Source organism: Alligator sinensis, unplaced genomic scaffold (assembly GCF_000455745.1).
Source record: "Alligator sinensis unplaced genomic scaffold, ASM45574v1 scaffold442_1, whole genome shotgun sequence".
Classification (NCBI taxonomy): Eukaryota; Metazoa; Chordata; order Crocodylia; family Alligatoridae; genus Alligator; species Alligator sinensis.
In genome coordinates, this window is record NW_005841829.1 from 5,182,820 (window position 1) to 5,196,430 (window position 13,611).

A 13,611-nucleotide genomic window follows, 5' to 3' on the forward strand; every position below is an offset into this window, starting at 1 on the left:
ACTCATTGAACGAAATCGACCAAGGTTGTCCAGGCTCCCACTACCAACTCGGCTTTCAATTTCCTCGGCCCGCTGTTCTGTATTTTCCTTTTCTTCTTGTATCAATCTATAAATGTTTAAAGACTGGATGTTTTATTCACTTCCAGGGTTAACTATTTCCTTGTGTAATAAGCTTTATGAAAAAACAATGCAAGATTCAAATAAACAGTCACATACAGAGAACAGGGTGGTGGAGAATGATTATTTTCTTTTTTTAAACCTGAGAAAAAATGAGACAGCTGCAACGAAGGAAAGAAATTGATATTCCAGAGGATAGTAATGTGACAAAAAACAAATGTGACTGAGTAACAATAGTTTGCATAACTATCATTAGTACAACAGTGTTTTTAGGTTCTGCCAAATCAGTAACATTTCACTGGAGGCAACAACAGGGATTGCTGGCTTTTAGGAGAACAACAGTTTAAAGGAAGAACCCCCCAAATTTTTTTAGGCGTAACAAACTGGGATAAAGAAGGAAAGCTGACCACAGAAAGCTGTATAGAAGGACCATTTTTTTAAAATATATTGCAACACTTCAAATAAAAATCAATCAATCAATAAACAAACAAACAAATAAATGCACTAAAAATAACCAAGCAATGGTTTAAAAAGAAAAGTCAGGCTTTGTGGCTAGCACAGCAGTTCTCAAATTTATTAGATTCAAAGCATTCCTCAGAAAATGCCAGCTCTTAAGTTTTCACTTGCTTTTTGACAACAGAAAGATAGAGCAATTCTTTCATTGCAAAAAATCAGACCACAACAGGTCAGCCTGCTTTTAACACTATGTATTCCCACTTAAAATCTCTGGGTTCATCACATTTGCACACCTAACCATGATAACCTGTGTAGCATCCACGGTACCCTAAGTTGAGAATCACTGGGCTAGAACATCAGATTTCTTCTATAACAGAAAAAACAGGGCTAGAAAGGGCCTCAGGAAGTTATCTAATCCAGCCGCCTCTGCTCAAGGCAGGATCATCCCTTTCTAAACTATCCTACACAAGAATCTGTTGAACCTGTTCTTAAGAACTTCAAGAACAAACCTTTGCACACAACAGCGAGGCATGGTGCCAGAAGCTTCAAAAACAATTTTTAACTTGCCATAGGTAAAGCAGAGGGATGAGAGCACTGGTAGTGTCCTACCACTGCAAGGACAGGAAGTAGTTGTTAAAATATGCTCAATATATCCAAGGAAGAAAACCAGGCTCCCTGCTAAAGGGGAAGGCAAAAATTCCCATAGTCCATGCCAATTCACGGACAAGTTTAACATCCCTCTATGAACCACTTATTTGTAAAGTATTTCAATGGTCTTGGATGAAAAAAATTACATCCGAAGTATGTAACAACTATTATTCAACTAATATTTTACCATTTAGCTAAAACCTCAAGGTCATATTAAAGCTGCAGAAACCAGAGAAAACCCCTTTTCAGTATTACTCCATTATGTTCAATTACTTTATATCTTATAAAGGGGTCTACTCTTGACCCCTTTATAAAACTTTATAAAAACAGTAACAATTGCTAGAGTTAAGTGTAAGAGAACAGTCAGCCACACTGGGTGCATCTACACGTGCAGTTAACATGACACAAACTCCGCAGCCGTTTGAACTGGAGTCCACCACTCCTGGGTGCGTCTACACGAGACCAGGACAGGAGCAATTTGAGCCATGGCAGAGCAGCCCTAGGCTGACAGGGGAAATGGGAAGTCAGCCCTGGGCTCTAGGTGGTAGAGGGGCTGGTAGGAGCCAGGGGTCTCGCCCATGGCTGCCTGGGCTGACCGGGCACAATTTGTCCCTGGCGGTGAACTTAATAATCTGCTATAAGATAGTATTGTCTCAGAGCAGAGTGTACTGAATTAATTAATTTACTGAACTCTAATACAGGAATACGTGTAGACCAGGGATAGGCAACCCCTGACATAGGTGCCAGAGCATGACATGAGAAGGGATTTTGCTTGGCATATGTGCCTTGGGGTGGACAGTGGGGAAAGGGGCCGTGGCTACGCTGCCACAACATGGATAGGTCCCCTCACAGCTCCCCCGCCAGCATCTTATGAGTCAAGGTTGTGGGTGTTTTTGGCACTATGCTTCAAAACCATGGCCAACCCCTGGTATAGAGTGTGACACTTTACTGTGGAGCTAATTAGTCTACTCTGTGGGAAAGTGCACACGTAGATCCACTGAGCAGCAATTTAGTACACTTAAATTTAAATTAAGATTAAGCACCATACTCAGTTGCTAACAGCATCAGCGACTAATACAACCAGCACAACCGAAGTGGTCATTTTCATTTATATGCATCAAAACCATTCTACGAGTCTGGGCAAGTATTACCACTTATTTTTTTTCCATCTCCACAAGAATATTAAAAGTACAGAGGCTCAGTGCATGAGATCTTTAATTTCTAATTTGAAAGAAATTTAGCCTAATAGTAAATAGTAGGTAAACCATACCTAATCTCTTTGTTGATTGCATCCAATTGCTCTTGAAGCATCATGGCTAAAGTCTGAGCATCAGCCTGACCACTAGGTGACAAAAGATCGACTGAACTGAATATAGTTTCCCTGTCATCCTCACCATCCGACACATCAACTTCACTCTCAAATGCTTGTGCTACATTTGCCAACACGCTTGCTTGCTGTGCTCGTTCCCAGTCCTGTTCATTAAGGGTCTGAACCTGTGAAAAAAGGAGAGACTAAAAATCCAAATCTAATGAAGAGAAGGATTTACTATTTAATTTTCAAAATGTTAAAATTGATTAAAAAAAAAAAGTAGCACAATTTCACTTACATGCTGCAGATATCCATCCAGATGGCAATATTTAAAGGACGGTAAAAGCAAAACCAATTCTTTAGAAAAACTTTGTACACTGACAGTAAGGAGTTACAAGCTTATTCACTTGTAGAACAAAAATGATCATCAGAAATATTTTCTAGCCAAATGTATCCCAACCAATTCTATCTCAATATTATAGATGTTAACTAATTTAATCAGAATCAGACTCTTTAAGAACTGTTAAATGTTCTTCTGCTTCTTTCTGAACATACTAGACTATTAAATCCTATCACAAACTTTAAAAATGTACACAAATTAGATAGAAAGTTTCAGACATTTTTCAAATTGTGAATTCAGGTTCTATCTTCTATTGCACTTTTTAAACAATCAATAATGTATCATGGGGTTTTTTTCCCAGTTGCTTAATTACATTCTGAACACACACGTAATTGTATAGTACTGTAGTAAAACAAAGAATCTAGTATAAGCAGAACATAACAAAGACTACTTTTTAATACACTGTATAACATCTTATGCAGCAGTCATTCAATACGTATTCCTACAGAATAAACTTCCTGCAGTTACCCAAGAGATCACTAAACTAAAACACAGTTTGCTGACAAAGCATTATTCTTAATGTACCATTACCTTTGAAGGTTCATCTCTGAGAGCAGCCAAACGCCCTTTCTGGGAACGTCTCAACACTGATGAGGTGTTATAGGGATCTGTATGACTGTCGGTCACAGATGAAGGTGGCATTGGATATCTGAAATCTGGTACACTACCCAAATGTTGCCGGCTAAAACATGAACAAAAGGTTCTTTTAGAGATGAGAGAAAGACTAGTCCCGAGTCCTCAGTTTTAAATTTTAGAAGGTAATACTGTAACTAGGAAAAAAAGTTCTTTATGAATGCACCTTATAACAGCTTTTCCGATTCGTTCTCTATTTATTATCATTAAAGTTTAGAAAAGCTGAACATAGTGAAATAATACTCTTATCAAATGGCTCTACCTATGATGAAGGGAAGTGGCTCTGATTCTCATTTGGTCATTTTCAGTCCTCATTGTTTCAATATTTAGTACCAACTGATCCTGCAAAACGAAGAACAGAAAGAAGTCATGAATGTTTGTATGAAACAGCTATGCCATTACATTAATTTAGAAAAAAAATGCATCTTAAAGTCCCTAAGAACTTTTCACAAAGTTCAATGATTACATTTTCAATGCCTCAGACTCTGCTCCTCAATGAAGCGTTATCTCTGAAAACTTCTTATATTCTTAGTGGCAACCCATTACATCACCACCATTAGTCAACCAACAACAGAAACATTATCTGAAGAGGTGGGATAACCAAGATGTCTTTATATGATTACTCTAAGTACTTTTTGTTTATTTACTTAAGCTGAAACTGCTGAATAAGATGTGATCCACATGTAATTTGCATTTTGCTTAGATCAGGGTGTCAAATGCATATGGCCCTATGAGTCAGATTCATAGATTGTTAAGGGCTGGAAGAGACCTTGTAGATCATTGGGTCCAGTCCCCCTGCACTAGGCAGGAAAAGACAACTGGGGTCAAGTGACTCCAGCCAGGTGACTGTCCACTCTCCTTTTAAAGATTTCCAGGGTAGGTGACTATACCACCTCTGCAGGAAGTTTATTCCATAGTCTGGACACCCTGACTGTGAAGGAGTTTTTCCTGGAACTGAGCCTGAAGCGCCTCTCCAGGAGTTTATATTCATTGCTCCTGGTCTTTACCAGGGTACCCTGGTAAACAGCCATTCACTGACTTCTTGATGTACTCCCCTGATGTAGTGGTAAGCCACTACCAAGTCCCTCTCAGCCTTCTCTTCTGTAGGCTTAAGATGCCCAAGTCCCTCAGCCTCTCCTTGTATGGCTTGTCTTGGAAGTCTCTGATCATATGGGTGGCTCTTCTCTGGACCATCTCAAGTTTTTCCACATCCTTGTTGAAGTGCAGCACCCATAACTGGATGCAGTAATCCAGCTGCGGTCTCACCAGTGCGGAGTATAGTGGGAGTATCAGTTCCTCAGCTTTGCATGAGATGTAACGGTTAATGCATGCCAACGTGTTATATGCCCTGCTGGCCACAGCACCACACTGCCAGCTCATGTTCATGCGATGGTCAATCAGATAAGTGTCCCTGAGCCTGTCTGCAAGCTGCACCAAAACAAACCCCCCATGAAATGGCCACAGCGTCATGTCTAGTCCACGCGTTGTGCAGCCAGTCCATCCCTGTGCACCATGTGCAGCGTGCACTGGCCCCAGGGCTCACTGTGCACAAGGCACAAGAGGTTCAGGGTACGGGCTGCATGGTGTCCTGGACCATCTGCCTGTGCTGTCTGCAGCGCAAGCACTGTGGAGTCCAGCCCACAAACCACATGCAGTGCCAAGACTGGCATATGGGGTTGGTCCAGTGACCCACAGACCAGATTATACAGCTTCATGGGCTGGATACCATGCCTGAACTGACTGGTTCTTTATTGTTCAAGAAAATCCCATGCTCCTGGGAAATTCTCTGTACGTAGGCCCAGGACATGGGAAGACTGTAAAACCCAGGTCCAATTTTCATAGATACCATCTCTGACAAACACCTGAAACTCCGAGAGATGCCATATGTCCTCCAACACAGGGCCTTTGCAGGGACTCTTCATCTCCCCAGCTCCAAAGTCACAACTCTAAGACTGGCTTTCGAGGGAGGTCTGCTGAGGCCCAGGAAGCTGCAGGACAAGAGACTTGAGATATCTTGCCTAGGAGGACCCTGAGAAAAGTTCTGTCATCCCACAGGACCCATGTGCCAGATCCTTCAAAAACTGGATGTGCAACCCAGTTACACATCATTTTCTGACATCCCTGGCTTGCAGACACCCTGGGATCAGGGAACTTCTCAGACCCCGGCACACTGGGACCTTAAAAAAAAATAAATAAAAAACAAACAAGTGTGCAGGTAGGCTGCATGTGAGCTTTTCTGACATCAGAGTGCACCGGGCTCTGGCGCTGGTCCCAGTGAGATTATGGGCCTGGAACTCACAATCTGTGGATGGCCACTACCAGCTAGAGTCTCAAACTAGCTCTGGTGCGGTCCCAGGCTCAGACCAACTCCTAGCTGATGGTCAGTCACAGCTCCAGGACCACACTGTTTCCTATATAGCCGTGGGAACCCAGCTATCAACTTGCCAATGCAGAGGGAGCCCAGGATCATGATCCCAGGCGCTGCCTGCACTGATAAGCAGTTTGGACCTGATCCCCAATCACAAAAATCGCATGTTCTACCATGCAAGTAGAACCTAAGTGCCTAAGGTTCTAAGTGCCTAAGTAGTTGCTGGGGGGTGGAGAAAGGGGACTGGCAGACGGACAATGGGACTGAGTCCCTGGCCTGAAAAGAGGAATGAATAATAACAATAACAATGCCCCAAGAAATCCAGACTGTTTAAACAGCATGCTATACAAAACTAGAAAGTTAAATGCAAGACAACCTCACATCCTATACCAATATGTTCCAGTGAAATAGTTACACTTTGATATGAAAATTTAATAGTACCTTTTCATGTTGAAGTTCATCTATTTGTTTCTTTGCATTTTCAATATCTCGAAGAAGAGAGTTCTAAAATAAAATGTATTGAATGAGTTAGGTTACTGTTAAGTCATAACAAATTTATAAGGATTAAGAATAGTTAAATTCTGAAAAATGACTATGTCTACTTTATAAGAAGTGACTGCAACAGCTTGAGTCTCATCTACTGAAACAAATGCATTTATCATACTTAGCACTGTTATGCACTTACTAAAGCCAAAAGATTCAGCATCCTGAATCTGTGCTCCAATAACAGACTAAATTACTAATGATACAAATGAACAAAACATAACTCAATCAATTAAAGGACTGCTGCACTGTGACAGATGTATGGCCGTTCTTTATTATTAGATGCTTTTTATACCAATTTTGTCTCTGATGTGCTTACTGATACTATAATCTTGCAGAAATAATGCATATAGTATTTTTAGCACAGTGCTGTTATATGCATCATCACCAGGGATCCAGGCTGTGGCTTGGGAATGAGGGGCAGTGGCAGGGAACCGGCATATCAAGGTTGCTCAGGGGAACAGCTGCAACTGGACTCACATTCTGGTGAGCAAGAAGGGCAGGGGGAGCTCCAATTTTCCATAATAAAAAAAAAAGTACAAACCCCCAAATCAAATGCCAAAATATAAGTATTTAGAATTTATTTTCTTATAACGATTGAGGCACTGATAGGTTTCCAAATGCTTTAAAATTGTAAATATTTTGTAAACATGGTGTTAAAAATGCATCAATATAATGCATGCGTGCACACACACACGGTGTTTCATTTTAAATTGTGAAAAAAAAAAAAAAAAAAAAAAACACATATTTGGGGGTTTTAAAATCAGAGAATCTGGGATTTTTAAACAGAGAAAACCAGGATCCCTCACATAATACGTTATTGAGAAACTGTAATATACACATACATTTCTATTTTATAACTAGGTAGTGCAGTCTCTCTGCTTAAATTCTCCCCATACTCAGATTTCTAATTCATTTGACAGCTACAAAGTAACCCTCACAAAATCTTTTTAACTCCATTCTGGGAAAACAGAAGCTTTCTAATAACCATCAAAGATCCTGGTTTTCTCTGTGGTCACAATGGTAGAAGGTGACAGTGGGGGAGGGGGGAGAGCCTAGGTGATGTATTGGGGGGGAGAATGGGGAGGCAAGTGTCCCCTCCCAGATTTCTGCACCCACGGATGGCACTAGGCTGCAGGTTGGATGGAGCCACCTCCACAGCCCAGCAGGTGGGATGCAGGGCAGGAGAGCAGAGTGGGGCTGCAAGACTTCTTGCTGCTGCTGCTCCTGGGAATCCTGCACCAGTTGCATCTCCAGCAGTGCAAGGAATAATAGACTGGCAGGCACAGGCATAAAAAATTATTTGGGTTGGCTGAGTGCATGCACGTGTCGTGTCCGTCGTGTGTCCCGTCCCCGTCCCCCCCACCGCAGGTAAGTCTGTAGGGGAAGAGGCGTGTGTGGAGCAGGGGGCAGATCAAGGCCCCCCGCACTGAGGGAGAGGGAGGAAGGGGGCAGGGGCAGGGATGAATGGTGCTGTGGCTGGGCCAGGTGGTGGGACAATTCAAGCCCGGGCGGCTCATCCAGCGGTGCACAGGGCCTCTCGCCACTGTGTGTACCCCAGTGACAGCCTGGGAGGCACGTGCCCCCGATCTGTGCGCAGGGCAGAGATGGCTGCTGCTGTGCTTTGCACCCCACTGCAGCTGCCCCAGGAGTGGCACACTGCCACGTGCAAGGTGCGCACAGCGGCAGGAGCCCCCCACCGCACCCCTGGACAAGCCACTCGGGCTCCAGTTGTCCCACCACGCGGCCCAACCTGGGCCCCATTCACCCCAGCCCCTGCCTTGTTCCCTCCCTCACTGCTGGGGCCGTGATCTGCCCTGCACCCCACCCTGCCATCTCCTTCACAGAGTAGACTGGTACTTGCCTACTGTGCTGGGTAGCCAGTCATTCACATGCCAGGCTGCAATCCTGGCTGTGTGCATGCCCCTCCCCACTGCAGCTGGTCAGAGCCCGCAGCTCGGGTGCCTTACAGCCCTATGTGCTGCCCCCATTTGGGGGAGCTAAGCCCTGTTAGCTCCGGCCTTCCAGCACCTATGTTGGCAGGGGGGGCGACTCTGACCTCACTTCCTCCCACTGTCAGCCCCTCTTGCATAGGGCTGCGGCTGTACCCTGCAGCCATGGCCTGGCTGCCTCTCCCCTCAGGCTGCAGCTGTACCCCAGAATGGAGGTAGGGTGGGGGGCAGCAGTGTCCAAGTCATGCAATAAACAATGTCCAGGTCATGCAATAAAAGCATAAATAGTATATGGACCCTGGGACTTCGAAGAAAGCTACTTAAAAATTTCAGTATAAATTCCCCCAGGTAAGCACCCCAAGCTAAAATGACTAGAAAACTGCATGCTTGAGTGAAAGTAAACTGAAATTAGTATCAGAGAAAGAGAAAGCACTTCTTTGGTGAAAGAATCCTTCATGGAACACACAAAACACCCTTTGGAAGAGAAAACCATGGACAGCTAAATATGAAAGTGAACCAGTACATCTAAGGTCCTGCAAGCTGCACAATACCCATCTGGAAAATTAACCAACTTAGCAGGGGAAAGGCCAGGATATTGAGAGGGATCTCAAGTTGCAATAAATGGATATGGAAATAAACCTACACATCCTCATAATCATAGTAAAGTAAGAAGTAAAGGGGTCCTGCTGACAAGATTACCACCATGTCAGGGCAGCTAGAATCTGGAACCAACTTCCAAGAGAAGTGGTGCAGGCTCCTACCCTGGGGGGCTTTAATAGGAGGTTGGATGAACACCTTGCCTGGGTCATTTGACCCCAGTACTCTTTCCTGCCATGGCAAGGGGTCGGACTTGATGATCTGCTCAGGTCCCTTCCGACCCTACCAACTATGAAACTATGATCCAGAAATAACCAGGACTAGGTAAAAAAATATTAGCAGGGAGACAGATTTCAAATACATTTCCACTGTAAGTTCTGGTCATGGCTCTTCAACAAACTTACTGTATGACCCTGAGCACGTTCAGTTTTACGGTAGGGAACAAAAAACGGTTCGTGGGCAAGCACTCAGAATGTTTTGCCTTAAGAATTATGTTCATGACATACAATTTGTCATAACAACAGTTCAAGAAAACCAAGAGCTTTTTTGAAATCCATTAAAAAAAGTCATGCCAACAGTATAACAGTATCTCTAAATGGATGTTATTCATCAGTAAAGGATTAATTAAGGACTATTCAATTAATGTTGTATAATGCCATATCAGGATATGACTAATCAATTACATTTGAACAGTCTTCTTGAACATGTTAAATGAAGTTCTACCTTATCTTCCAAGGCAGCCATCCTTTCCTTCAGATGAAGCTGAAGTCTCTCATTGGATTCAGATAAAAGCTTGTCAACTGTATCTGATAAGCGTTTATTATGTTCTTCATTCATCTTCTCTCTTTGTCTAGCCTGAATTATTCAGGAAAGATTGACAGTTTTGTTAGAATAAAACTGTTGCTGTAATCTGTCCCAAAAATTATCTTAAGAGCCTCGCACAGGAAAATCTGCCAAGTTGTGAAAACCTTGAGCTACATTAACTCTCACTTACTCTTTTCTTCAAAACCTAGATACCGAGGTACCCCAAGACATGCAGGGACATTAAGAGAGCTTTAGCTAATCAGAAGTACTAAATCCATAGCATTTTAAACCCAGGTTTATGGTCTGATGACTGAGCGGATTTCAAAGCTTAGAGAGTCAACACCACCCATTTACATTCTTCCAGCTAATTTTCCACCATTTACAGGGTCTAGACCAGTGATTTTTAACCAGGGTGCACTAACACCCTGGGATGCCACAAAATCCTTCCAAGGGTATCATGGGGTGCCTCAGTGTTAGCACTGTTAGGAGAGCAAACACGATTTACAAGATACCCAGAAATTTCAAAGAGGAATCCAAATTCAAACAGGAGTTTCAAATAGGTCCCACACTGGCCAGCTGACTTCAGCAGCGCATCAGCAGCAAGTGGTTTTCACCATGCCTATGCTTGGTGGTATCCCCCATACCACCATCACTTCTCTCAGCTCCCCAACACCCCAGCTGTGACACAGGTACAGCTTCCAGGCTGAGAGAAGATGTATGGGGACCAGGTACCTGCAAACTCTACGCTGCCACTACTTCTCTCTGCTGCTGCAATATGGTCACAACTAGAAGCTGCCCCCGCACTACAGCTGGAGGGGAGGTGTTTGGGGAGGAGAAGCAGCAGCAGGGTACAAACAGTCTGCAGACACTGAATCCCAGCACAGTTCGTAGACACAGTCTGCAGACACTGAATCCCAGCACAGTTTCCCACTGGCTTGAAGTTGCACCCACACTGCAGCCAGGGAGTGGGGGCTGGAAGAAGCAACAGTGATGTGGATGCAGCTCCCAGATGCCTGGCCCCAGCATGGAAAGACCTCACTGCTGATGTACCACAAACCACCTGGCCCATGTCAGACTGGAACCATGACAGCAGAGAAGCAGCAATGGTACAGGCACAGCTGGAAGCTGCCTGATTTACACAGCTGCTCGTTGCCTGGTTCTGGTGTAGGTTCCTGCTCTAGAGGATGTTATTATACCTAATCATTAAAGGAAGTGTAATAAATTGGCTCCTTCAAACTTTTATTTCAAATTCTAGCTGGGAACTCAAACCTGAAGATTAAAATTTAAGATTTAATCTAAGAAGAACAAGTAATCGCATCTCTAAGCAACCATAACCTTTGGTCTGCAGGCCACAGGTTGCTGACCCTGAACCAACCCATGGAGCCAGTGGACTTCTGCAGCATTACAGCAATGACGCTTTGCCCAGGTGGCAGGGATAAGTGGTAGCACTGCAAATGGAGCAATGGCTGTAACAATTATGTGCCCCCCACCCTCCACAAAATGTTACTGATCACTGGCATAAATATTTAGTCCTATATTAGAGTTTGGATATATGAGCAAGGTAGCTCTCCCAAAAACACAGCACTAAGCTGCCATGCAGACATGGAATCAGAGCTTGATTTTTTTATACCAAAAACATGTAGATAAATACCCTTTGCAATTCCTGATTCTTTTCCTCCAGTTGTGCTTCCATCTGCCTTAACCGCTCTTCAATGTTGCCATGCCTTTCCTCTGCCTGCCAATTTGAAAACAAACTAGAACTAATATTCAAAAGTCATTAACAGTATACTGAAAACTGATGCACTAGCAACAAGCGTAACATGCTCTGCGCAAACAGCTATATTTTGTTCATATAAAGTGCAAAGCCTATTAATGACTGCCAGGACCTAATGAGGCTCCATACATTAAGATAGAGAGTAGTTAATCCTCATTAGTATTTAATTGTTCAGCTGTCACTGGCAACCAATTTCTCACTATGAAAATTTGCATTCTCACCTCCACCAATGCAAAATATTTATAAATGCGTTCACATTGTTTCCTCTCTACTCTCATCACCATTGCCTTCATTAGAAATTAAAAAAGCAGAAAGCAGCAAGCAGACAAGGACTGATGTACAAATTCTACCTTCCTAAGCTTGGAGTTAAGTTCCAACACTTTAGCCTCTTTAGCAGCAGAGTTTCCAGAAGACAAAAGGTCAGACTACAAAAGCCAATAAGGAACAGGAAAAACAGAAAAATGAAACCAAGACTTGAAAAGCACTTGAGATTCATTTGCAACAGCTAGACATATTTGCTGTAAGTTACTTTTCAACCTGCAGCCATTTAAGGACTTAAAATGGAAGCTGAGATTTGACTATGCATTTATTGTCACCTTAATCTACGTTTAGTTCAAAAAGAGACGAAGAAAAGAAGACTATCCTCTTCCTATTCAAGATAACTTAATATTTGTATTAAAGAACTCTGCATTTTTTTTTTATTTTTTTTTTTTTTTTTTTAGCTATTCCTACTAAAGCAGTTCTAAAATATAGCAAGAGACAGCAGGAAGAAAAGAGGCACTTCAACACACAAAGCTGATACAGGAATTGCACAAGCTAACTTCATACCACAAATACAGAAAGGTTAAGTCACTTAAATGTAAAGGGTTATATTAGATTATTAAAATGGTAGGAAAGAAAGCATGAAAACAGAAAATACTGACACAGTTGGGATAAACAGAGAGAACAACAAGAATAAAAGATTTGACAACAGCATTCCTGTAGTTGGAATAAGTTAGAAAATACTCTTACAATGCTCAGACAAGGTTCTTTGGGTGAATCTGATCTTTTATTAGAAGATATCAGATTCACCCAAAGAACCTTGTCTGCCTATGTCCTTAGACCAACATGGCTACCAGCTACACCCCTCTTACAATGCTCTGTATTACTGGCCCACCTTTGAAAGTGCTGCAACTCTCTGTGCCAGTTCAGCTTCCACCTCAGGCAAAGTTTCAGCTTTTCTCAAAGTCTGCTGCAACTTCTGTTCAGCCAGTTCCAGCCGTTCTTGTAACTGCCTGTTTTTATCTTCACTCTAAAAAGAATTGCAACAAGCACCATTTGCTACTAAAGTGAAAACTAAAATTTGTTCATCAAATATTGAGGCAGTAAATGTGCAGTTATACAACTGGATTTATTATTTACGTAAAATAATTTTCAGCACAGGTTTCACTCTCCCACGAAAGAGAGTAAAAGTGCTGCTAAACCTGAGCAAAGCAGTTTTCCCCCCACAACATTTAAAAAATAAAAAGTTGTCATACAAGCATTTTCCCACAGCACTAGAAACTCAATTCCTGGATCAACACAGCCACAGGACAGAGGACTTGGTAGTGACCAATATCATTGTATTGAGATTTGCCATTAGAAAAGGAAATAAATTCCTTCGTTATAAGTGAAAATATACAGGCCAGTGCTAGAAGTTAACACTTAGTTTATGAAAAGTTAAAAATAAATGTAACCAGCATTTTAAGGGTTAAGCTACTCTTATCGACTTAGTGTTGACTTCTTCTCTTTCAGTTAACAAATGACTGGCTTATAACCAATCCAAGTTCATGTAACCATATAAAGTAGAAATAAACCATTTTTCCCCAATAAAATAAAGTAGCTCTTAACATTAGTTAAATGTAAAAGGCTCTCCTAAACACTACCACCTGCTATTAAAAGCAGTAAAACAGTGAAGCTTACGCTCATCATGTTGTAATCAAGCCTCCACTTTCCTGGTAGATTCTCAATACATTGTGTTTCATTCACCAG

At 42.4% G+C, this 13,611-nt stretch overlaps 1 protein-coding gene across 1 annotated transcript in view; it reads right to left on the minus strand.

Annotated features, from left to right (window-relative positions):
* PPFIA1 (PTPRF interacting protein alpha 1) overlaps positions 1–13,611 on the minus strand; it is an 86,393-nt gene that overhangs the window by 30,124 nt on the left and 42,658 nt on the right. Inside the window, 8 exon segments of the mRNA XM_025197913.1 lie at positions 1–106; positions 2,492–2,715; positions 3,462–3,612; positions 3,826–3,905; positions 6,373–6,435; positions 9,747–9,878; positions 11,479–11,562; positions 12,758–12,892. The exon segment at positions 1–106 is cut by the window's left edge and continues 24 nt beyond it. Coding sequence (XP_025053698.1) covers positions 1–106; positions 2,492–2,715; positions 3,462–3,612; positions 3,826–3,905; positions 6,373–6,435; positions 9,747–9,878; positions 11,479–11,562; positions 12,758–12,892 — 975 coding nt within the window.